The following is a 23,967-nucleotide window of genomic DNA, read 5'->3' on the forward strand; positions in this document are numbered from 1 at the left end:
TGTGTGGCATGTAGCGCCATCTTGTTGAAACCACATGTCAACCAAGTTCAGTTCTTCCATTTTTGGCAACAAAAAGTTTGTTAGCGTCGAACGATAGCGATCGCCATTCACCGTAACGTTGCGTCCAACAGCATCTTTGAAAAAATACGGTCCAATGATTCCACCAGCGTACAAACCACACCAAACAGTGCATTTTTCGGGATGCATGGGCAGTTCTTGAACGGCTTCTGGTTGCTCTTCACCCCAAATGCGGCAATTTTGCTTATTTACGTAGCCATTCAACCAGAAATGAGCCTCATCGCTGAACAAAACACGCGCGCGAAACACATTTCGAACCGAACACTGATTTTGGTAATAAAATTCAATGATTTGCAAGCGTTGCTCGTTAGTAAGTCTATTCATGATGAAATGTCAAAGCATACTGAGCATCTTTCTCTTTGACACCATGTCTGAAATCCCACGTGATCTGTCAAATACTAATGCATGAAAATCCTAACCTCAAAAAAATCACCCGTTATATTTGATTAATTACCAATTTATAAAATTCGACAAAATTAATATTTTCTTATATTTCTAATTTTCCAACTGTATGAAAAGTTACTCTTTTAATAAAATAGCAAATAATTTTCAAAAGATAAGTTTTTCAGCTGTAGTTTTCTTTAAAAAAAATTCCAAACCCAAGGTATTTTCCTTATCAAACGACATTTTTTTTGCCTGTAACTTCTGGTGCAGACTTATAGTTTTTTACTGAGCAGACATTTTCCTAGTTCCACTAAATACCTTTCCTCAGATTGTTATATTTTATATCATTGTTCCATTGTATATACATATGTACAGCTACCATCATAGAAAATTCATCACTATATATGCATATATAATTAACATTTAATTAAATTGCTAAATTTGGTTTGAAATCAATAAATTAATTGTAATGTCTAAAATAACCATTTTTTATTTTAAAAATTCAGAAGGAATTAATCATAACTTTTGTGAATGTGATGAAGATATACATATAAATTATTTGAACGCAAACAATATAATGAAAAGACGAAAAATGCATATATAAAAGTTTATAACGACTAGCACTCTTTCCAAAACTCCATGTTTTCGTGTTTCATTCATATTGACAATAACAGTACAAAATATTTTCTTGATTATATTCATCGAATGTGGCCAAATTATTGTACTGTGGTGAGCGCTACAGATATTTTTAATAAAAAGACAAACGAAAATAAGCGTTTGTGTTAAATTTAACTGTCCTCACTTTACATATGACACAGCAAAATTTAAATTTTTTTCTACGAAAAATCTATAAGCTCTGCTAAACACGAAGGAAAGAACATTGCCATATTGCCTTAGAAAAAAACGTTTACAAAATAGGGGGGAAACATTGTTTTCGATAAAACAACAAACAGAATTTACAAAAAATTTTTTGCTGATTGTTAGGTATCGATTTAGTACGAATTTTGCTAATTGGGTAGGCAAGAGACTGCTACAGGTACATATAACCCAGTAAAAATAGAAGTGAGCGAATAAACCTTTTTATATTATGTTCAGTTGAATATACTGTTTAGCTGTTGCTTTAAAATGGACAAAAAATCCAAAACTCAATTAATGCGAGCAGAGGGAGCGAAACGGGCACAATATTTTGATATCAGAGACTCGTGATGAGTACGAGTATTAGAGAGTAGACGCTCAGAAAAATTAAGACGCACAAAAGTTAAGTATATATCGGACTTTTTTTCTTCGAAGACGTCGCGGGCCAAACGGTTACTGTGAGTGGTAAGCGCTACAGAGCAATGATCAACGAGTTCTTTTGCCGCAACTTGATGAATTGGGATTGGACAACATGTAGTTCCAACAGGACGGTGCAACGGCACACACTGCACGTACCATAACCGATATACTGTAGGATGCAGAGGATATTAGCCTAAGTGAATGACTAAACGAATCGTTCTAATTTCTCTGACAGCTCCATGTAACACTCGAAAATTACCCGTTTCTATTTCAGGTGGCCACAAAACTAAAAATAACTCTAGTTTGCCATTTTGAATATACTGCATAGAGATCATCTTAGATATCAATATATTGTCGTTTTTTCATGTTTTGTAAGCAAAAAATAAATCAACTTCACATAAATTTCTTAAATATTCGGAAACAAAGTCAACATATATTTTTAATTTTATTGGTAGTTATGCTTTTTGACTATATTGTAGAAAATTTAATATTTGTTATCGACATATGTATGTATTTATTTTCATTCAAGTGTAAATACATACATATGTAAATAATAAAATGTAATAACTGTTTAGACCTGTTCCTTTTCAATGGAGAGATTTTTGTGACTGTCGCTTATAGAACTACAAAATCCTCTCAAGTAACAAAAATTGTCTCTAATTTAAAATCTCAATTTTAGAGATTTGTGAATGTATCAGAGTACAGAATCGCATGGTGAGCTTATTTTACTGACATTCCTATGTACGTTTGTACATACATACATACATATGTACATATCATATGTATGTATGTATTTAAATCGGGACTCAATTAATAATATGAAACAAATTTTTTCAGGAAGCAACAAAATCGAAAATATTAATGACAACATACATACTTACATACATTCGTGTACGTGCATGCATGTCAAACAGTTATGCCCACCCCTTGAGCACGCGAGAGAACCAAACAATTCTGCGTTATACATATGTACATACATATGTATGTGAACAAAACATCGTTCAGTTATCGTTGATCAGACTTCATGCTAGCACCAATCACAAAGCAGCGCGGCTGCAGTACGTTTAACAATGAATGGGAAATCGATTTTTAAAAGCTGAACATTATCGGCATTAAACTGTAGTATAACCATATCACATTTTAATCTAAGTATATACATACATACATATATGTATATAAGCCAACCGGATATTGGAAATTTGTATATTAGGTGTATGGGCTAAGGTAGTATTGACCAGATTATATTCATTTTTGGTTGAGCATGTTTGAAAATTGATATTATCTATATGGGAACTAGGGGTAGTATGAAGGAAATATGTTTCATTAAGATGCTATTCCTTGTACCAAATTATATGTAGTTTTGTGCTTTAATTAGAGCTAAGTTGTAGCACTTTATTAGTTTTCGGTAATAGGCTTTGTAAGCGAGGAAAGAGTGTGATTCCAATCCCTCTTGGATGTATGTTTTATGTTCATCATAAAAATGCTTATATTACTGACAGCTGGTATTTTTGCGTTCGAAGTTAGTGCATGCATGTGTGTGTTATATACTATACATACATACATACATATGTATGTCTACATATGTATAAATCAACTAATTCTTTCGTCATAAAAATTATAAAATACTTTTATAAGAAAGCGTCTGTCCAATACATATGCAAAATTGTAACGCTGACTTTGGGAACAGGTAACGTAAACACAATGACAAGAGTGATCCAAAAAATAAACAAATAAGTGTTGTATTGATAGACCGACAATGCGTATGTCCCTTCACCACTTGCCACAAAGGCGCAGGTAACTTTTGCAATTTAAGATTACAAACCCAATTGATCTTTCTGTGAAATAAAATCTTTCGCCTGTGTTATGCGTTGAACTGGATTATTTATACATACATATGTATGTATGTATATGATTTGCCTTAACATGGGATATGTTCGTGCACTCAACATTGCGAGTTGATGAGTTTATCAATGATGACAGCTGTCACTGCTGTCGTTGCTTGTTTCTGTTGTTTCTTTTCTAGTATTTTTTTCTTACCTAACATGTAAAAAAGCCTCCGTCATACCTGTGCCTTTAATCTACAACCAATATCTTGGGCTTGGCTTTTAACCCAGCGTTATTTAAAGATTAAGATTCTTAACAAATTATCAATCAGCGATCATCCAAAATAAAAAATTGAGCAAAAGTACTTTAAGAACAGATTCATATCACAAATACTGCCGGGCGCTCATGATTTTTAAAGTTTCTGTTATGTATGGCAATAATTGATTTCAAATATAGGTAAATAAATAAACGAATTAATAATAAATAAATTTTATGCATTCTCTACTTGCTGACCCCAAAAAAATTTTATCAACAAGCGGAATTACAAACTATTTTAAAAATAAGTTTTTAATGTATAAAAACCAACAATACATATCTATGTATATTAGGGTGTCCGTTATTTACCAAATTGATTATTTTTGACGAGACGCCCCCTAAACTTTTAGTTTTCCATCTAAAAAAAAATATCAGACCATAAAAAGCCCTTAATTTTCATAATAAACCTTGCCCCAAACACGATACATTTCCCATGGAAATTACATGGGATTTTGCCACTTTTTACAAATATTTCTTTTCTCTGCAACTTTCTCGTTTGTAGGAATAAAAAAATCATATTCTTATACAGAATTGAATGCTCTACAAAAAACGTCGAACAAAACAATTGAAATTTACAAAAAAAAATTTCAATTTTCCGTAAAAGCTCGAAAATTCCAGAAATTACCCAGAAGTTTAACCTTGAATAACTTTTAAAGGGGTGAGTATATCGAAAAATTGTCCGGACGGTTTTCGTAAAGCATTCAATTCTGTATAAGAATATGACTTTTTTATTCCTACAAACAAGAGAGTTCCAGAGAAAAAAAAATATTTGTAAAATGTGGCAAAATCCCATGTAATTTCCATGGGAAATGTATCGTGTTTGGGGCAAGGTTTATTATGAAAATTAAGGGCTTTTTATGGTCTGATATTTTTTTTAGATGGAAAACTAAAAGATTAGGGGGCGTCTCGTCAAAAATAATCAATTTGGTAAATAACGGACACCCTAATGTATATACATTTAATAAATAAAAATATATGATGAGGCCGTCAAAAATTAAGTAATTTACGAAGTAAGTTTTCAATTTTAAATTATTAAAGAATTAATATAATAATGAATATAATAATAAAGTGAGCTCGCTCAATTGTAACATTACCTAGTGTAAAGCTGGTAACTATCACTAGCAACTATTTTCAGCTACATACTTATGTATATATGTATAGTACAGGGTAGGCCATTTAAAGTTGACCCATTTGTTTCTAAAAAAAAAGAACAAAAGAAAACAATGTTTTTTGTTCATTTCAAAAATAATTTATTTTGGTCCAAGGGGATTTGTTTCAGCTAATATTTAAAAATTAGATCGCGTAAATGGGCACCTTTAGCTTTGACAGCTAAATGCACTCTTTTTTCGACATTTTCCATGACTTTGGTCAATGTTTCGGATGATATGGCGGCTGTTTCACGTCGAATGTTGGCTTTCAGTTGAGCTAAGGTCTTTGGCTTATTAGCGTATACGTTGGATTTCAAATAACCCCACAAATAAAAGTCTGGTGGCGTCAAATCTGGTGATCTCGGTGGCCAGTCAACATCACCATTTTTCGATATCAATCGCCAATGCCAAAATTAAGGCGTCGCGGATAATCAGCTGGGTTTAGTTTTTGTGCCATTTGAATTTTATATGGAAACATCTTCAAATCTTTATGAATTATGCGTCGGAGAGTGGCGATAACTCGATGTCGATGGAGTCTCCTCAATACTGGCTCGTACAGCTTCGATATTTTCATCAGAACGTCTTGTGCGTTGTCTGGATGCATGACTGGCATTACTGAGATTACCGGTGTTCACAAATTTTGCGTATAAAGACTTAATTGTGTTCTTAACTGGAGCACTTTTCACTTTATTTTTTTTGCGAAACGCACGTTGAGTTAACACAATTGAAAAGTTATTTTGAATATAAAGCTGAACAATTTCAGCGCGTTCTTTTGGAGTGTACTGTTCCATGGTATAAATTGTCTTCGAATGACGCTTCTAACGTGGTATGACATTAGCCGATTTGTCAGCGCTGTTAAAAGTTACAGCGTTGCCAGATGGGTCAACTTTAAATGGCCTACCCTGTATTAACAATATCGATGGTAAACCGCTGTGTAGTTACTACAAGCCTGGAGGATTACAAAAATTAAACCCTTTCGTAATTATAAGACCCATGTACTTTAGTAAGTAAAGACTGTGCGGACATATACATACTTGTTTACTCATTTTATTAAACATACACCCAACTCTTTTTTTACACGGTTTTTTACACGGATTTGAAGTTACACGGTTGAGAAAAATTTTTTTTTTCTTTAAAATTTTTTTAATCTATTACGGTTTTTAAATCACTGTCTTGTAATTATGTTTGTTGTTACCACACTTAGCACCATTGCTAAAATGAACATACATAGTAGTAACTTGGAAATCCCCTTATTCTATAACTCTTATCTATACATTTTGTTCGCATGATATTTACATTGCTGACATGGATATCTCCAACGAATATACCGACTTGAGTCCAGTTCATCACAAACAATGGCGCTTGTTATCAAGTAGCGACGAATAATTATGTACCATTGTTAATATTTATTCCTTATTTATATTCTAATTTTTCTGTTCTTAGTTCTGAATTAACAGATTTCTTTTGTTTTTTGCTTAATCTACCAATTTCTCACCTGTATGGATTGAAATGCCATATGAACATACAATTTGCTTGCATATCTGAAATTTTATAGTTTTCAACATTTTTTACACGATTTTTCGAAGTAAATATAGTTTTTTATTTCATCTTACACGGTTTTCAGATGACATGGAACGTATCTCCCATTTTACTATAGGAAACGCCTCTTTCTTTAAACGGTTTTTTTTTACTCGGATTTATGAGGAACGTATCTACCGTGTAAAAAAAGAGTTGGGTGTACAATTTTTTCCAACATTTCATTAAAAAATCACAATAAACTAAACTAAACTCTAAATTTTCTACTAGAACTGGTAGGTAATGTAAAATAAATTCATTTTTTGAAATTGGGTTATTCAGTTATAGTCGTGTTTTGGTTGTGTATTTGAAAAGTTGTGCAATATCCCAAATAAAGTGAACAAAAAATCCGCATATTGGCATTTGATGAAGAAGCGTGGTCTTCTCGGAAAATATCAGCTAGAATTGGTTGTACCTATTCAACTATTGTTCGTCTTTTATAAAAAAACAAAAGATAATAGTGATGTTTTGGAGCATAAAAAGGTATCAGATCGTTCTCTAAAGTAAGTTGAGAGAACAGACAACTTACTGCGGCGGATAAAATTGAGCAAACGCCTTAAAAGTGCACTTTCTATAAGAGCTGAGATACAAAATTGTCAGCAAGTGGATTTAAGATTTGACCAAAGCTAACTTATTTTGGTAACCTCACAAACAGCCCTATTCTGAAAAAACTCTGAAATATTTGAGAGATTTCTTGTGAGGCATAATTTGTGAGGCTATTCTTGCTCAAACCTCATAAGAAAAAAGTTTAAAAAAGTCACCACGTGAGGTGCTTTTTTAATAAAAAAAAAGCATACAAAAATGGACACACAAATGGATAATCAGCATATGTAAGTAATTTTGCAAATTTTAAATATATATGTACATATATATATACATATATATATATAATAATTAAATAATAAATAATAAAAATGTAAAAAAAATAAAAAAATTAAATTAAATTAAATGAATTATTTCAACATATGTAGATGTATTTTTATTCATTCATAGAGGAAGTAAACTGTACAGTGACAGTAAGTAACTTACATATATGTATATATGTATATATTTATTTTTACAGAGGATTGGCTCATAGAGAGCATATAACTATTACCAACGCATTTTTGGCAAGAGCCATGCCCGTAAAAATACAAACACGCCAGGAAACGCAGATCAAAAGATATATTCGACTTCTGCATATACAAAGAACAGTTCCTCCATGCTCAAATATTTTTTAAAAATTGCAAAATATTGATTTAAAACAAAACAAACACAGATGTTTTCTATTATGATGGCTGCTTTCACACGTCACCGATATTTGTGATAATAGTGAGCATTTCAGCTTTCGAATTTTCGCCAGAATAAGGTAACCCTCACTACAGTGAGAAACATCACTGTAGTGAGGTTGGTGACTTTTGTGAGGGCATGAGAATAGGGCTGAAAATTTGCTTTACGTGCGTCGTTCATCAAGCGAAAGGCTACCAGGATAATTCTGCAGTAAAGAAAATTCAGTTTTCTCGAAGACAAATTATTTAATACAGCTTTTCGTACCAAGTTTTAGGACCACTGCAACTTGTTGAAGGAGCAAAGAATGCACAAGAATAAGCGATGGTGGTTAACTCTTTTTGGGACTCGCAATTGAAGAGCAAGCTGATAAAGATTTTAGAACTGTTTTGGTAACATTAAAATATGTATGTTCTTAAATTTATTAATTATCATTATACACACGAACCAAAGTGTCAGTAAAAATTTCAATTAGCAAAAATATTCAGACTCATTGTTCCTAGTGTACCAATTGTGCAGATGTACTCGTTCAATAAAATAAATCTTTTGGACTTAATTTTTCTTTGTTTTAAAATTAAAAACAATAATAAATCTACATATCATATGCCTCTTGACATATTTACACATTCTTGTACATGCATTTACATTGCCACAGGCGCAAGCACAATTGCGGAATTTGAGAGCTAAAGTGACACGTATGTACATATGTATGTACCTTCAATAATAACAAGGGTATTCATGCATACTTAAGAACAATTGTTGAAATGACGTTATTACAAAAATAAACAGGCAGAATACATAAGTGTGTTTATTTATTTATGTAAACATTCACATAATTATTGGAATTTGAATTTACACGAACTGCAGATGCTGTTATAAGTATTTAGATGCATATGTATGTTTATGGCATAACTCTACAGCCGTGTTTGTTTGGCGCTACTGAGGTAGCTGTGTGAGTGTATATGTTGGTCAATAAGTTAGCTCTACCTATAATCAAAAACAATGGATCTCAATAATACAACAGGGAACATGCATGTCCCTTGATAAATATATACATCGCATTTATGCAAAAAACTACAAGGATACATTTATACCTTATGGTATATCTGTACTCATATTTATGCCAGGATTAACAGTCCGAATTAGCATTCATAATACAACATTGCTAACAAACTATTATAGAAAATTACCGAATGCTTTTGTGCCCGACTCACAGACAATATGTTGAGGTTTAATTCCCATTGCCTTTAAGAGTAAACTGTAAAAATTACTGGACTCTAACTCCTGTTGCACCTTTAGTCATCAATGAAGTAAATACATACATATGTACGTATGTATGTATGTATATATCTATGTTATTATATATATTATATATACGTGTGTATATGATGTACAGGCTTATGCTAATAGATACATGCATCACATTTAATGGTGATTGTCTACCTTCGCGGTTTTAAGAATCGATTTGTTTCCATATTTCTAATGTAAATACTCGTATAACAGGAAACATACCTTATAAAATTTTAAACGATCTTGTCCCGATATCATATACATATGTACATATCTTTAAACACATTCTCTCAACTATAGTGCATTCTTTTAATTTGGGAACGTTTTTGAATAAAGGATATTCAGATATGTAAATTGATACTGATTTATAATGCATCGCGCTATGCTTAGACATAAACATTGGTGGAAACAATAAGTTTGCCACGAAGCTTTTAACACCACGAAGAAAACGTTTGTCTGTCTGTATATACGAACACTAGTTTATCCGCTTTTGAGATATCGATCTAAAAGTTTGCAGATATCCTTTTTCCCCAAGAAGCTTCTCATTTGCCGGAATCGCTGATAAAACGCAAGTGTATTTTTTCTGTAGCAAAGTACATATGTATGTATGTATGTACATTCATGAAATTTGGCGTAGATTACTAACCAAGGCAGCACTACAAGGTGCTTTCGAAAGTAAACAGAACTTTTTGAATCTAGTGCCTCCTGGTGGCGCCATCTATATGTCGACTGGTGCGATAGAATCTGCTATCTTTATCGATTTCCAGTGAGAATTTCATGACATTTGATCATTCATTGGAAGTGAAGTTATTGCGTTTTAAGTGTCAGTATATTTGTCTTATCGGTGCGAAAATTAGCTCCGAACAAAGAGCCAACATTAGATTGAAAGATGAGGAATGCACCGCGACCTTAGGTCTATTGTGCCAACATTATATGTATTTTGTTTTAAAATTGGTAAAACTTTTACCAAAACGTTTCAAATGATGAAACAAGTTTATGGTGATGATTGCCTATCCCGTAGCAGAGTGCACGAGTGGTTACAACGTTTTCAAAGTGGTCGTGAGGACATAAGTGACGATCAACATGTGGGCCAATCAAAATCCATGACACTGCAAATTAAATCGAAACTGCGTGAATTCATCAAAAATCAGCAGAAATCATCATTTAAATTCATGGAAATGGAATTGAACATCTCCAAAACTAAAACACTCGTTCGACATGCTTTTGGACCGTGTAAAAAGCTGTATTGAAGCAGAAGAGACTATTTTGAATAAAATAAATTGATTTTCCCGAAAAAAACATTTGTTCTGTTTTTTTTAGTCCTGTTTACTTTAAAAAGCACCTTGTATGATCTCTGAACACATTATCGGCTAGCCATAGGATATGGTTGCACTATAAACTGATCAATAAAGCTCAACTCTAAAAATACTATAAAATGTTTTTTAACAATATACCTTTATTTTGGAAAAAGATTATTGCTATTATACAATATCCGAAAAATTGATCATAACGAGTCACGGAACTTTGAATCTTATACTATTTCATGAATGTAATATGCAATTATATATACAAAATACGCATAACAAAATAGGAATTTTTGAAAGTGGTATATAAGGTTAAAAATTAGCTAAATTGCTATATTTGTAAGGAAATTACGAAATGAAAAATGCTCTTCGTCCTTCCTCGCCCCCCCTCGGCTACAAATTACGAGTTTGGAAAATAAGTCTTATATGAGAATCCGCACTTATGCATTTTGTTTTCTCAATGAAAATGATACCTCTTTATTAGGGTGTGTCATTCATGTCGTTGTTTTTCACATTTTCGAAAGTTTTGAGCCTGTTTTTCAGTTGAAAAAAAAGGTTGCCTCAGAATGACACACCCTACTCTTTATGCGTTAACACTAGCAGACCCGGTTACGCGTTGTTGTGGCTAAATTTTTTGTTATACAATATTACATTGTAGTAAACTCATCATGGGGAACAGTTACCTCTTAATACATACAATGAAATTATTATATTGACGAACGAGGACGGAAACGTTAAAGCTGGTATACATATAAGAATCCACTGGATTGAAAGTTGAAAGGGAAGTACTTTTAATACGATTGAAAAAATTGTCATACTATTGAATTGGGCAACAGTTAATACAAAAAAATTAATTTTAAAATATTTTTTTTTATTTGAATTTCTAACAAATAGTTTTAATTCTTTAAGAATAATATTCAATATTTTTAATTATCAATACTTTTAATCTCAATTTAATTTGGCAGTAATTGGTGCACAATAGTTTTGGTTAATCCGTATTTAGCTAACACAAATAGATTCGACGGTTTCTCTACACGTGAACATGCAAGTGGGCCATGAGAAAAACATGGATTTTCCAAATCTAAACCACAAATGGACATTGTTGACCTTGAGATTTATTTATCGTCATTACAAAAGCTGAACGAACTGGAAATTGTAGCCTACTGAAGGGTATCGTAGAATCCAATGGTAACATTGGAATACGTGGCGATAGGACCACTTCACTTTTAAACTTTCTAGACAATATGGTTCCTTCAAGAATATTTCTGGTGATCTTTTTGATAGCCAAACTCGCACCATTGCACAATCGACGTGGATTCAAATTACGCAGGAGAAAAATAGGTGAACCATTCTTTAATCGAAGATTATGTGGTGGCATTCCGAGAATATCTAGTGAATTTAAAGATTCAATTGGAAAACTTACACTTTCAATTTCCGTTAAGAACAGTATCGATTGATTTAAAAGACATCTGGTAACAACTGTTGGCTGCCAAAATCCAAAATAGCCCGCTCACTGAGGCAGTTATGATACAACTTTGCATATTCGGAAAAATACTCCGAATCAATTCATTTTTTTCCTCAAGAACAGTGCATAAATTATCTGGCAGTATAATGGTCTTTCAACACGCTTGCGTCATGCCTCTCTTCTTCGTGCGTTGTTGAGGTCACATTTTTTCAGTGGCATTCGACTTAGAATAATAATTTAAACGTTTAAATATTAAAAAAATCAAAAACACGCTTTTGTAACACATTGAAATGAGGAGTGCAAAATAGTTTTTAATAAAAGTTGAATAAAAATGAAGAAAATAACAATATTTGCACAATTATTAAAAAAATATGGGGAATCGATTAACTATCATTAATGAAAAAATCAATAACATGAGAAGCAAGCGAAAAATAAATAGCTCGATAACCAAATTTAATTACATATGTATAACCTACAGTCTTAGTACCTCTTATCATCAAATACATATATACATTGTGATTTGATGTAATTTGATAATATAAAAATGTCATAATATTTACATGTACATACATATTTGAATTAAACATTTTTGAACAATCAATCTAAGCAACATATGACCGGTTATGCTAACATCAAAAATTGAAAAAGTAAGAATAATTGAATATTTTATTCCAAATTATTTTTCTTTTGACAGGATAGCTTAAATTTCAGTTTATAATCGCAATATTATTTTATTTTAAATTCTTTGTCTATTATTTGGCAGTCACATTTATCCGTTAGCTCCAAAATATTCTAACAGATGACGTTAACTGTTGGCTGGATTGAGTATTCAATAGATATGTTAAAAACACAAATTTAATAGCATAATAACTACGTATTGATGAAACTAAGGTATGGCCTAAATTTATTTTGTATTTGAATATTAAAATAATTAGTGATTATGCTATTACATAAATTTATATATTTTTAACATAGCGCCATCTGTTAGAATCTTTTGGAGCTAACAAATAATTCTGACTGTCAAATAGTAGACAAATAATAAACAAATAATTTTCAATAATAAAATTTGCGATTATAGATTGAGATGTAAGCTATCCTGTCTCTCAAGTTGGATCAAATTGCACACGGTGTGCAATCAAATTTAAAATCGATTCAGTAGTTTAGGCGTCCATCGCGGGCAAACGCCACGTTGTGATTTTAATTATAAAGATTATATAAATGTTAAATTTTTTACATGACAAAAATATCAACCGGTTTCTTCGCAATTTTCAATATTGAGATTAAAAAAATTTACCGATTCATTATATTCCTTATTAGAAGTAGTATATATATAAATATATAGTATACATATATATATACGAAATTTATTCATGTAATTCGGGTTTTATAATCCAGCGTAAAGGGCGATGATGTACTAACTTTAAATATGTGTCTTTGATGTGATCAATTGTTCAAATAAAATATTTGATTGTATATATTAAAAGAGTAAAAAACACCACAGAGGTTTCATTTGAAAGATGGTATAAGAATTTTTGTAATACAGTATCATTAAAAGTGATGTTTCCATTTATCCAATATGAGAAATTATAATTTAAATTCAGAGAAAATTTCTTCATGATAATAGTATGTCTGTCCGGAAAAAATGAGTTCAATCGGAGCAATACTTCCTTTAGCCCCCATATACCTAACATAAAGATTTTCAAACTTCTGTGCGTCTTTACTCAATATAACTGGGGATTGTATGTGAAGAACCTTGATGAAATCTTAGGAGCTTTCATTTGGTCTGTGGCATGTTAATTGTATGTAGTCTTGGCTAGAATAGATAAAAATCTAATCAATACTGCATTCAACTCACATATTCTACTTATAATGTTTTTGCCGGATATATCGTCAGTGAGTAATTATTAATAGTTACAATATAAAATTGCTTAAAACTATGTTCTAGAGTGTACCAGAGTAATGTTAAAATGAATGTATTCAGCATAATGATTTCCGTCTTTCCACAATATTAAAACCGTTTAGGTTGGTCAAAATGTGTGATATTTTATTGAACCTTATGGACAAGTTTTCTCAAAAGATATGCACTGAATTCGAATGGAATTGGTATTTTTCCTTTTTCTAAGCCTCATATCCCTAATATTATAAATTACGATGCTCTGACTGACGTTTTCCAGATTAACTCAATAAATTAAATAGTGCATCTTTGGCCGAGTTAATATCACATATGTATGTATAAGTATATCACTCATTCGAGGATGGTTTGAATTTAATTTTATATAGCAATAAAAAACTAAGTTTAATTCTTTCGAGCAGCAGAAATGTTTATAATATTAGTACATACACACACGAAAATAAACATGTTAAGATGTAACGGAATCTATCTTATATCTAATACATACATACATACATAAAAATGAAACACTATTTCGTTATGAGCTCGCATAACGTCCGAACTACAGCACAGAAAGACATGAAAATTCACACTAATATTATTTCGTCCTGTTGAAGGTCCTAACGGAGGCCTGTTTGCACAATCACTGTCCATTTTGCAATCTATATGTGTATGAAAGTATATAATAGAAAGTTGCGTTGGTGACACAATTTATAACTCAAAAAGGGCTGCATTGATTTTGTTGAAAAATGGTGGAGCGATGGCTTAAAAGTAGAAAGCGTGTGTTATAATTAAGCATTGCTTTTTGAGGGAATGAGTGAAAACACTTTAGGACCCTTTTTATACGATAAAGCCTTAAATTAAAAAAAAAAAAAAAACGGCGGAAAAGTTGTAGTCCTAATATTTCAAATCATAAGCATGTATTCAATATTTATGTAAGAACTAGCTGACCCCGCAGCCGTTGTCCTGCGTAAAATTATGTATTTTGAAATGAAAAGAAAGTTAAATTTATCATTTCATTTTTTTTTTCAATGTAAGCAGCTTTATAAACAACGTTTTTTGGTTTCTGTTCCGGTGTACAGAAAAGATGGTTTTCCAACTCGTGAGCACGCCACGGCCGTGTGAAAAACATAGCATTTCCTTATTTATGCCGGAATACGTTTGAACTGAAATGGAAAATCGTTAGAAATCAAAGGAATTCGTAGAATCAAGCATTCTCCCCTTGTATTCGGCGCATGAAGATTGCAAAACATAATAACGACGGATCCTACTTTGAGACGCAAATGATGCGGTGGCATACCAAGCCTGTCCAAAGAATTTAGAAATACCACTGGATAATTCACGGCGTCGTATTCATTGTCAAGACGATCGATCGATTTGTATGAGCGCAAGTCTCCCGGAATTTGACTTTGAATCTTCCAGTTTAAGTCAACAACATCGGTATTTTTGGCAGCTAACATTGCGCGTGCACTCAAGGAATCGTAGTTACGATAATTTAGCCGATGTCCGAACATTTGTGATGAGTTCATCTTTCGTGAATTGATATCGAGCCACCGGAAGTATCAACCGAAATTGTACCATTTCCAATTTTTAGCGAAGACGATGTAAAATGTCTTTGGAAATGTCGATGTTTATATCGAAAAGAATGCGAATTTCATTTTCATTCCAGTGATTAACGTGTTCCAGCTGGCTTACTTCTCCAAAACTTGCACACATCGAACCATTCACAGTAAGAAATGACTCAAATATAGTTGAACCGCGTACATTAATCATACGCGTACATAAACAATCGTCGTTTTTCGGGTGGATTGTGTAAATTCGTCCTAATGCATTAGACATCTGGATGTCCATCTACTGCTTGCCCTAGCTCTTTGCGTAATTATTTCTTCGACGATGCATTCCATGTATAATATCAAGGTATTTCCGAATAGAGCAATGTTCTTACAAACGGATCACTGACGAAAGTTGAGAAAAAACTCGACAATGTCAATTTTGTTGCTGGCGATGTTTCCACTGGCTATACTGTATTCTCTGGGTTGAAGTACACCCTTTGCTCATTCTCCAAATTAACTGCGAGACGCACAACAGTCGGAAAACGTTCATGAATTGCAAAAGTAAATATCCTACAAAGCGCTTTATTGCAGTTCACGTATCGACCGTATCGTTCAAGACCAATACGATCCATGTGTTGTCAACTTCGATATTCACTCTTCTAAGTTGAATGCTGAATGTTCTGTCATCTGGTGAGCGACGCCGATAGAGTTGATATCCATCATTTCCAGTTTGTGTTTCCGAAAGAAAAGCACGTGGATACTGTTTCGTGCATTTATTGTCAGACATACAAACCGAAAAGGGATTGTAGTGTCCGCAAGGTCCATGAACCATATTGGTTTCCACCACTTCATATAATACTGGATCTTTCTCTACATCAGGAATTTCCGGAGAAATAATTTCATCAATTTGATCTGGTGTAACCATCATCCACCATCCAAAGAAGAATGTATGCGTGCCGAAAACCTATATTTTGCCACTCAACCGAGTACATCTAGCATCCAACAGCACGATATACATATACGTTGCTTCAAGATAAAGTCAATCAAACATCGCAACTGTTGTTTGAAAAGTTGTGCTGTAATGATCGCTTGCTGATTGACCGCGATCCATAATTCCGCACGTATGTCACCGCATCCTGGGAGTGCTTCTTGCCTTGCCTTGCCTTGGGCTGCCATACATTGATGGCAAAACGAAGGCCGAGCGATATTAGGGCGACCTCTTCGTGGCTTCGTAACAAATTTCAATCTGCAATTGACCTCTTTGTGTGAAACACACGTAAAGTTTTCTCTGAATAATTTTCAATAATTTTTCTTTTGAATAGCCGGAATAAAAAAGCAAGCGACCGAAATTAAACTATTCAAATAATTTACAAATCAAAATATTGAAAAACAAAGCAAACAAAAATTGAAAAAAAAATTGTATGGAAAAAAGTTACTATTTGGAATTATCCAATTTTATCGAGTTTTCATTGTTTTTAATATGTATTCTGCTATTCGGGGTGGAGACAAATCCAACGAATCAATAACCATGAATATTGGTTCAGCAGACCTCGAGTTGTAAGTGTTCGAACAAACCGGTCTTTATTTTATATATATAGATAATTTTGACATTTTCTTACTTCTAAAAGAAAATAATATCACGTAGATACTGCCAGTGTACAGTAATTTTTGATTATAGCGATTGTGGTTAATGAACAAGACAGTTTTTTTTGAACACACCATGATGATTCAGCAAAGCATTTATAATATCACTACAGAAAATAGCATTGGCAGATGTATCGAAAGGCATTGCGGCTACATCATTAGATGAGGGGCAAACGACGCACAGGCATTCATAACAAATCAAACAGAACAAATAACACACAAAAATAGCGGAATAGTTACAGTGTTGAGAAGAAGTTCAATCATAATTTGAGTTGAGTAATATCATGATATCATCCACAACAACGTAATAAAGGCAAGATGCCAGTTCTAAATTCCACGCGAGTGGAACCGTAGGTTTGCACCTAGTATGTAAAAATTTGTAGCTTTTACCATGAAATTTTGAAACCTCAAGCATTAATAAATACGTATGTATGTATTAAATCGAATTTCTTTATGAAGAAATAAGTGTATGTATATTAATAAAATTTTTATTCGTCCTTTAAGCGGACACCCCCCATAAGCGGACAAAAATTGTAGAACCGGCAGTGTCCTCGAGTTGCAGGTTTCACTGTATATTATTACCTGAATGGAAGGATGGGCTGTTTGTTTTTATATGTGCATGTTTAGATTATTTAAAAAAGGGAATTAATATATATACACATGTACATATATTTTCATAGATACATATATACGAATAGTGAATATTTTTTACACGTACATTCATCATCACCTAGGTGGTAGTAGGTTGTTGCGAAATATGACGGCGTTGCGTGTGGTATTATTGATGGCTCTTCAGTGGAAGTTGTTGCATCCAAAGCAGCAGCAGTCGCGGCAGCCACAACTGATTTGCCCGTAATGACTCCGCCGACACCACCGATTCCAACGCCGCCACCGACAACACCACCGTTGCCACCGCCGACACTAACGCCACTGAAACTGCTGACGCCGATGGCGCCGCTGCTACTATTATTACTACCGACACCAACACCCAAACATGGTAGGTTTCTCATCGCTATAACATTATCTACAAAAGAGAATAAAGAAGAAAAGGTTTTATACAGATTTAGATGTATTATTAGACATATTTTTATATATTTTTAGGTTTTCTGTTTGATCTGCAAATGTGGGTGTACTGGCATGTTTAAACCTCTCAATACAAGAATATAAATATAATATACTCGTATATTTGCATACATTTTAAATCAATGTATGATGTATGTATCAATCAGTGTTTGGTAGTTGCAATTAGCTCGAAGAAATATTGCTATTGAAACATGTTATTTGTAATACCTGAACCGAGATATAAAGGGTGATTTTTTAAGAGCTTGATAACTTTTTTTAAAAAAAAAACGCATAAAATTTGCAAAATCTCATCGGTTCTTTATTTGAAACGTTAGATTGGTTCATGACATTTACTTTTTGAAGATAATTTCATTTAAATGTTGACCGCGGCTGCGTCTTAGGTGGTCCATTCGGAAAGTCCAATTTTGGGCAACTTTTTCGAGCATTTCGGCCGGAATAGCCCGAATTTCTTCGGAAATGTTGTCTTCCAAAGCTGGAATAGTTGCTGGCTTATTTCTGTAGACTTTAGACTTGACGTAGCCCCACAAAAAATAGTCTAAAGGCGTTAAATCGCATGATCTTGGTGGCCAACTTACGGGTCCATTTCTTGAGATGAATTGTTGTCCGAAGTTTTCCCTCAAAATGGCCATAGAATCGCGAGCTGTGTGGCATGTAGCGCCATCTTGTTGAAACCACATGTCAACCAAGTTCAGTTCTTCCATTTTTGGCAACAAAAAGTTTGTTAGCATCGAACGATAGCGATCGCCATTCACCGTAACGTTGCGTCCAACAGCATCTTTGAAAAAATACGGTCCAATGATTCCACCAGCGTACAAACCACACCAAACAGTGCATTTTTCGGGATGCATGGGCAGTTCTTGAACGGCTTCTGGTTGCTCTTCACCCCAAATGCGGCAATTTTGCTTATTTACGTAGCCATTCAACCAGAAATGAGCCTCATCGCTGAACAAAATTTGTCCGAAAAAAAAAAAAAACCGAACACTGATTTTGGTAATAAAATTCAATGATTTGCAAGCGTTGCTCGTTAGTAAGTCTATTCATGATGAAATGTCAAAGCATACTGAGCATCTTTCTCTTTGACACCATGTCTGAAATCCCACGTGATCTGTCAAATACTAATGCATGAAAATCCTAACCTCAAAAAAATCACCCGTTATTTGAGTTATATCAAAATGATCAGAATGAAAAGAAGATTTGTTTTACGGGTGACTGCCTCACGTTAAGTTCTTGGTACTCTAAGGAGGTTGGTATTCCCATCTGAACCATTATCACAAACATAAAATTCAATTAATCGACAGATATAAATTGCAAACACTAAACCACAAATCAAGCAAAAAACTTCAAATTCTAAATATAAAAATTAATAATATACAAAATAATATAAAAGTATATAGAACATTTGTGATTTAAAACCGCGACTCGGTTCTCTATTTTCATTTGAATGAGTTTTAAAAAGTATCGATGTAAGTAGAATGTCATCATGAAGTCGCGTATCCATATTGGTAATTTTGCAGGATATATTAATGATATTAAGGGAAGATGTTGATTTAGGTTCCCCTTAGAAGTAATACAATTATCTGCGTTCTTCTGATTGATTTATATGTATGTATGTATGCGTGCTAGAGAGTTTCTTTATTTGTTTTTTTCACATGTCCTGTATACTGAATCTCATCGTTATGGTTGAGTTTAATCGCGAATATCAGTATTAGCGCAAGATATCTCATTAAAAATAGACGAAATTTAATTGGAATTACGTTATTCTTTTGTAAAAACAAAAATGTGTAGACTAACATGAATAATATGTATAATCTTTCATAATATTTAGGTGGAGTTTAAAAAAATTATTTCGGATAAATAAGATCTATCTTATTTTGAAATTTCATCTAAACGGACTAGACCTTGATTGGTTCGGAAGACTGGTCGACATTTTTATACCCTTAACAGGACATATTAAGTTTGTAACACCCAGAAATAAACTTCGGAGACCATAATAAATATTATAATATATGTATATGGAGAATGGAGTCATGTGTAGAAGTTCACGCAAGTGAGGAAAGTTCTCTGATCGCCATTCAGAAGGCGAAATATCCCCTACATAGGGTTGTGCGCTGGGTTTGGGACCCGCTACGTAAAAAAACACCCCCAGCGAATAGTAACAACCAGCCTCGGATGAGAGACCCCCCTTTTGATGACGACCATGGAAAACGAAATAAGGACTACGAATTTAGGGCATGCACCTGGAATGTCCGGTCTCTTAATTGGGAAGGTGCCGCTGCCCAGCTGGTTGATGTCCTCGTGAAAATAAAGGCTGACATCACCGCCGTCCAAGAAATGCAATGCACGGGACAAGGACAGAGACGAGTAGGTCCTTGTGGCATTTACTACAGTGGCCATATAAAGGAGCGCAAGTTTGGTGTGGGATTCGTGGTGGGAGAGGGACTAAGTCGCCGAGTACTATCATTCACTCCGGTGAATGAACGTCTAGCCACAATCCGCATCAAAGCGAGGTTCTTCAACATATCGCTGATTTGTGCCCACGCCCCGATGGAAGAGAAGGACGATGTGACCAAAGATGACTTTTATGAGCGCTTGGAGCTCATTTATGTGAGCTGCCCCGCCACGTTGTCAAAATTGGCAGTGAACGCGCAACGCCAGGGGAAGGCGAACCCGATTACCCAATCGATGACGATGGAGCAGACGTTCCATTGCCCGACCAAGAAGAAGTTCGAATAGCAGTTACCCGCCTGAAGAACAACAAACGGCGGCGAAGAACTGATAAAGAGCATACTTACATCAGCTTCCATGTAAAATAAGGTCGGACGAAAGCATGCCCAACGATTGGAATTTAAGTGTGCTATGCCCAATCCTTAAAAAAGGAGACCCCACAATCTGCGCCAACTACCGTGGGATAAGCATCATCAATATCGCATATAAGGTTCTATCGAGCGTATTGTGTGGAAGATTAAAGCCCACCGTCAACAAACTGATTAGACCTTATCAGCGTGGCTTTAGACCTGGCAAATCAACAACTGACCAGATATTCACCATGCGCTAAGTCTTGGAAAAAAGCAGTGAAAGGAGAATCGACACACATCACCTCTTCGTCGATTTCAGAGCTGCTTTCGACAGCACGAAAAGGAGCTGCCTTTATGCCGCGATGTCTGAATTTGGTATCCCCGCAAAACTAATACGGATGTATAAGCTGACGTTGAGAAATACCAGAAGCTCAATTAGAATCGGGAGGGACCTCTCCGAGCCATTCGATACCAAACGAGGTTTCAGACAAGGCGATTCCCTATCGATCGACTTTTTCAACCTGCTTCTGGAGAAAATAGTTCGAGCTGCAGAACTAAATAGAGAACCATCTTCTATAAGAGTGAGTAACTGCTGGCGTATGCCGCGCTGTTAGTTTTGGTGTCTCCAGACTGGACAAGGAAGCAAAACAAATGGGTCTGGCAGTGAAATAGGGCAAAACGAAATATGTTCTGTCGTCAAACAAACAGTCGTCGCACACACGACTTGGCTCTCACGTCACTGTTGACAGTCATAACTTTGAAGTTGTAGATAATTTCGTCTATTTAGGAACCAGTATTAACACCACCAACAACGTCAGCCTGGAAATCCAACGCAGGATAACTCTTGCCAACAGGTGCTACTTCGGACTGAGTAGGCAATTGAGAAGCAAAGTCCTCTCTCGACGACCAAAACCAAACTCTATAAGTCACTCATAATACCCGTCCTGCTATATTGTGCAGAGGCTTGGACGATGGCATCATCTGATGAGTCGACGTTGCGAATTTTCGGGAGAAAAGTTCTGCGAAAGATTTATGGTCCTTTGCGCGTTCGATGGAACGATGAGCTATACGAGATATACGACGACATCGACATAGTTCAGCGAATTAAAGGACAGCGGCTACGTTGGCTAGGTCATGTTGTCCGAATGGATGAAAACACTCCAGCTCTGAAATTATTCGACGCTGTACCTGCCGGGGGAAGCAGAGGAAGAGGAAGACCTCCAGTCCGTTGGAAGGACCAAGTGGAGAAGGACCTGGCTACGCTTGGAATATTCAATTGGCGCCACAATGCGAAAAGAAAAAACGACTGGCGCACTGTTGTTAACTCGCTATAGTCGCGTAAGCGGTGTCTACGCCAATTAAGAAGAAGATGTGATCAGCATGTTGTGTTGAATGGAATTATTCCGATTGTCCATCTCGAAGTCTGTATATAGGCGAACTCATCTTTCACATTTTGAGATATCAATCTTAAGATGGTACGAAGTTCATAATACAAGTATTAAATCATCAATTAACAACTTTGTAATTTACTCTTTCTTGCAAAACTCAATATAACATTAATAAAATGGAAAATTTAAAATTTGGTGTTACTTTACGGATACATTTACTTTAATACCAGTATAATAACATACATTTATACATATGACCTCAGCCAAAAAACGCGTTGCTGGGTCTTCTAGTGTATACATAATAACAGTTCAAGTATTTAAAATAAACAAGAAAATTATGGGCAACAAACAAACGTAATATGAATAGATTTTGCACCATATTACTGATTAAATCCAAAGCATTCATTGAGACCTTTTGAGAAAACATTCAGAAAGCCACATAATACTGTCAACCAATACTAATATCAGAAAAATACGCTTCAACAGCCGTTATGACCTTTTCATTTGATGAAAAACGCTTGCCATGCATACATTTTTTGAGTTCTGAAAAAAAATGGAAGTCGCTGGGGCCAAATCAAAAGGATTTTTTCTTTTGCAAACCGGGTCTTTTTTCACAATTTTTTCATTTAACTGGTCTAACTGGTCGCAATAATATTAAGAATTAATTTTTTACCAGTTTGCAAGTAATCCACAAACAAAATTCCTCTCGCATCCAAAAAAACTGATGCTATAACCTTCTTGGCCGATTTCCGGTCCCGAACTCGTTTCAACGCCGAGAAACCACGTTCACACCAATCTTTAGCCTCTTGTTTTGATTCAGGATCGTGATGCTTGACCCAAGTCTCATCCAGAGTAATGAATCGACGCACAAAATCCACTTTCTCCTTTTTAAAACGCCTCAAATTTTACTGAAATGTTCCATTCTTAGCGAATGCGGCACCCGTTGTGCGTATAGCTCACACTGCCTAATGAGATGTGAAGAGCCTCTACTAAATCTCTCTCAGTCAATCGTCAATCTTCTAAAGCCATACCCTATATTTTGGCCATGGTTTCTGGTGTTGATGCGCCCTTTGGACGCCCTTCACGTGGATCGTCTTCAATGCTTGTACGACCACGTTTAAATTCAGCAACCCACCTTTCTACTTTCCTAATTGTAGGTGAACAATCATTATATACTTTTAACATTTGTTCGTGAATTTTTTTTGGTGCTACACTTTCAAAAAATAAGAATTTTATCACTGCACGATATTGTTTTTTCCATTGTAAAAAAATACTATGACACGGCGACACCATATGGCTTGTAAACAAAGAATGAACTGACAGATTGAAATGAAACTTCACATACGTTCCTATGATGAGTTTACCAACAAAACAAAAAAATAAAATGTTCTAGTAGCAACGCCCTCTCGATTCGAACGACAAAACTTGTGGAATTGATACCATTGGACAGGACTGATCTGGTCCATTTAATATCGCGCGCAAACCAAATCGACAATAACCTTAATGTTTTCGCAAAAATTTGTCTGTCGATAACCATGGAAAAAAGTTTTGCGCATAATCGTGTTCGCCTCAAAAAAATTGTAGAGCATCGTCGCTTATGGATTTTGGTTAATATCATGCCATCTTTGTAAAAGGCCAAATTTGATCATATGGTAGCAAAAATAAAGAGTGGGAACCTACGAGCGTGAT

General features: G+C 34.5%; 1 protein-coding gene across 6 annotated transcripts in view; it reads right to left on the reverse strand.

Moving 5' to 3' along the window:
- LOC105228660 (paired box protein Pax-6) overlaps nucleotides 1–23,967 on the reverse strand; it is a 267,990-nt gene that overhangs the window by 236,553 nt on the left and 7,470 nt on the right. For 5 of the 6 annotated variants that reach the window (XM_049460269.1, XM_049460268.1, XM_049460265.1 and 2 more), the window contains exon 3: nucleotides 17,731–18,036. The exons of the other annotated variant lie outside the window; for it this stretch is intronic. In XM_049460269.1, the coding sequence (XP_049316226.1) occupies nucleotides 17,731–18,036 (306 nt within the window). The remainder of the gene's footprint in view (nucleotides 1–17,730; nucleotides 18,037–23,967) is intronic. 6 annotated transcript variants of the gene reach the window in all.

Source organism: Bactrocera dorsalis, chromosome 6 (genome assembly GCF_023373825.1).
Source record: "Bactrocera dorsalis isolate Fly_Bdor chromosome 6, ASM2337382v1, whole genome shotgun sequence".
Lineage (NCBI taxonomy): Eukaryota > Metazoa > Arthropoda > Insecta > Diptera > Tephritidae > Bactrocera > Bactrocera dorsalis.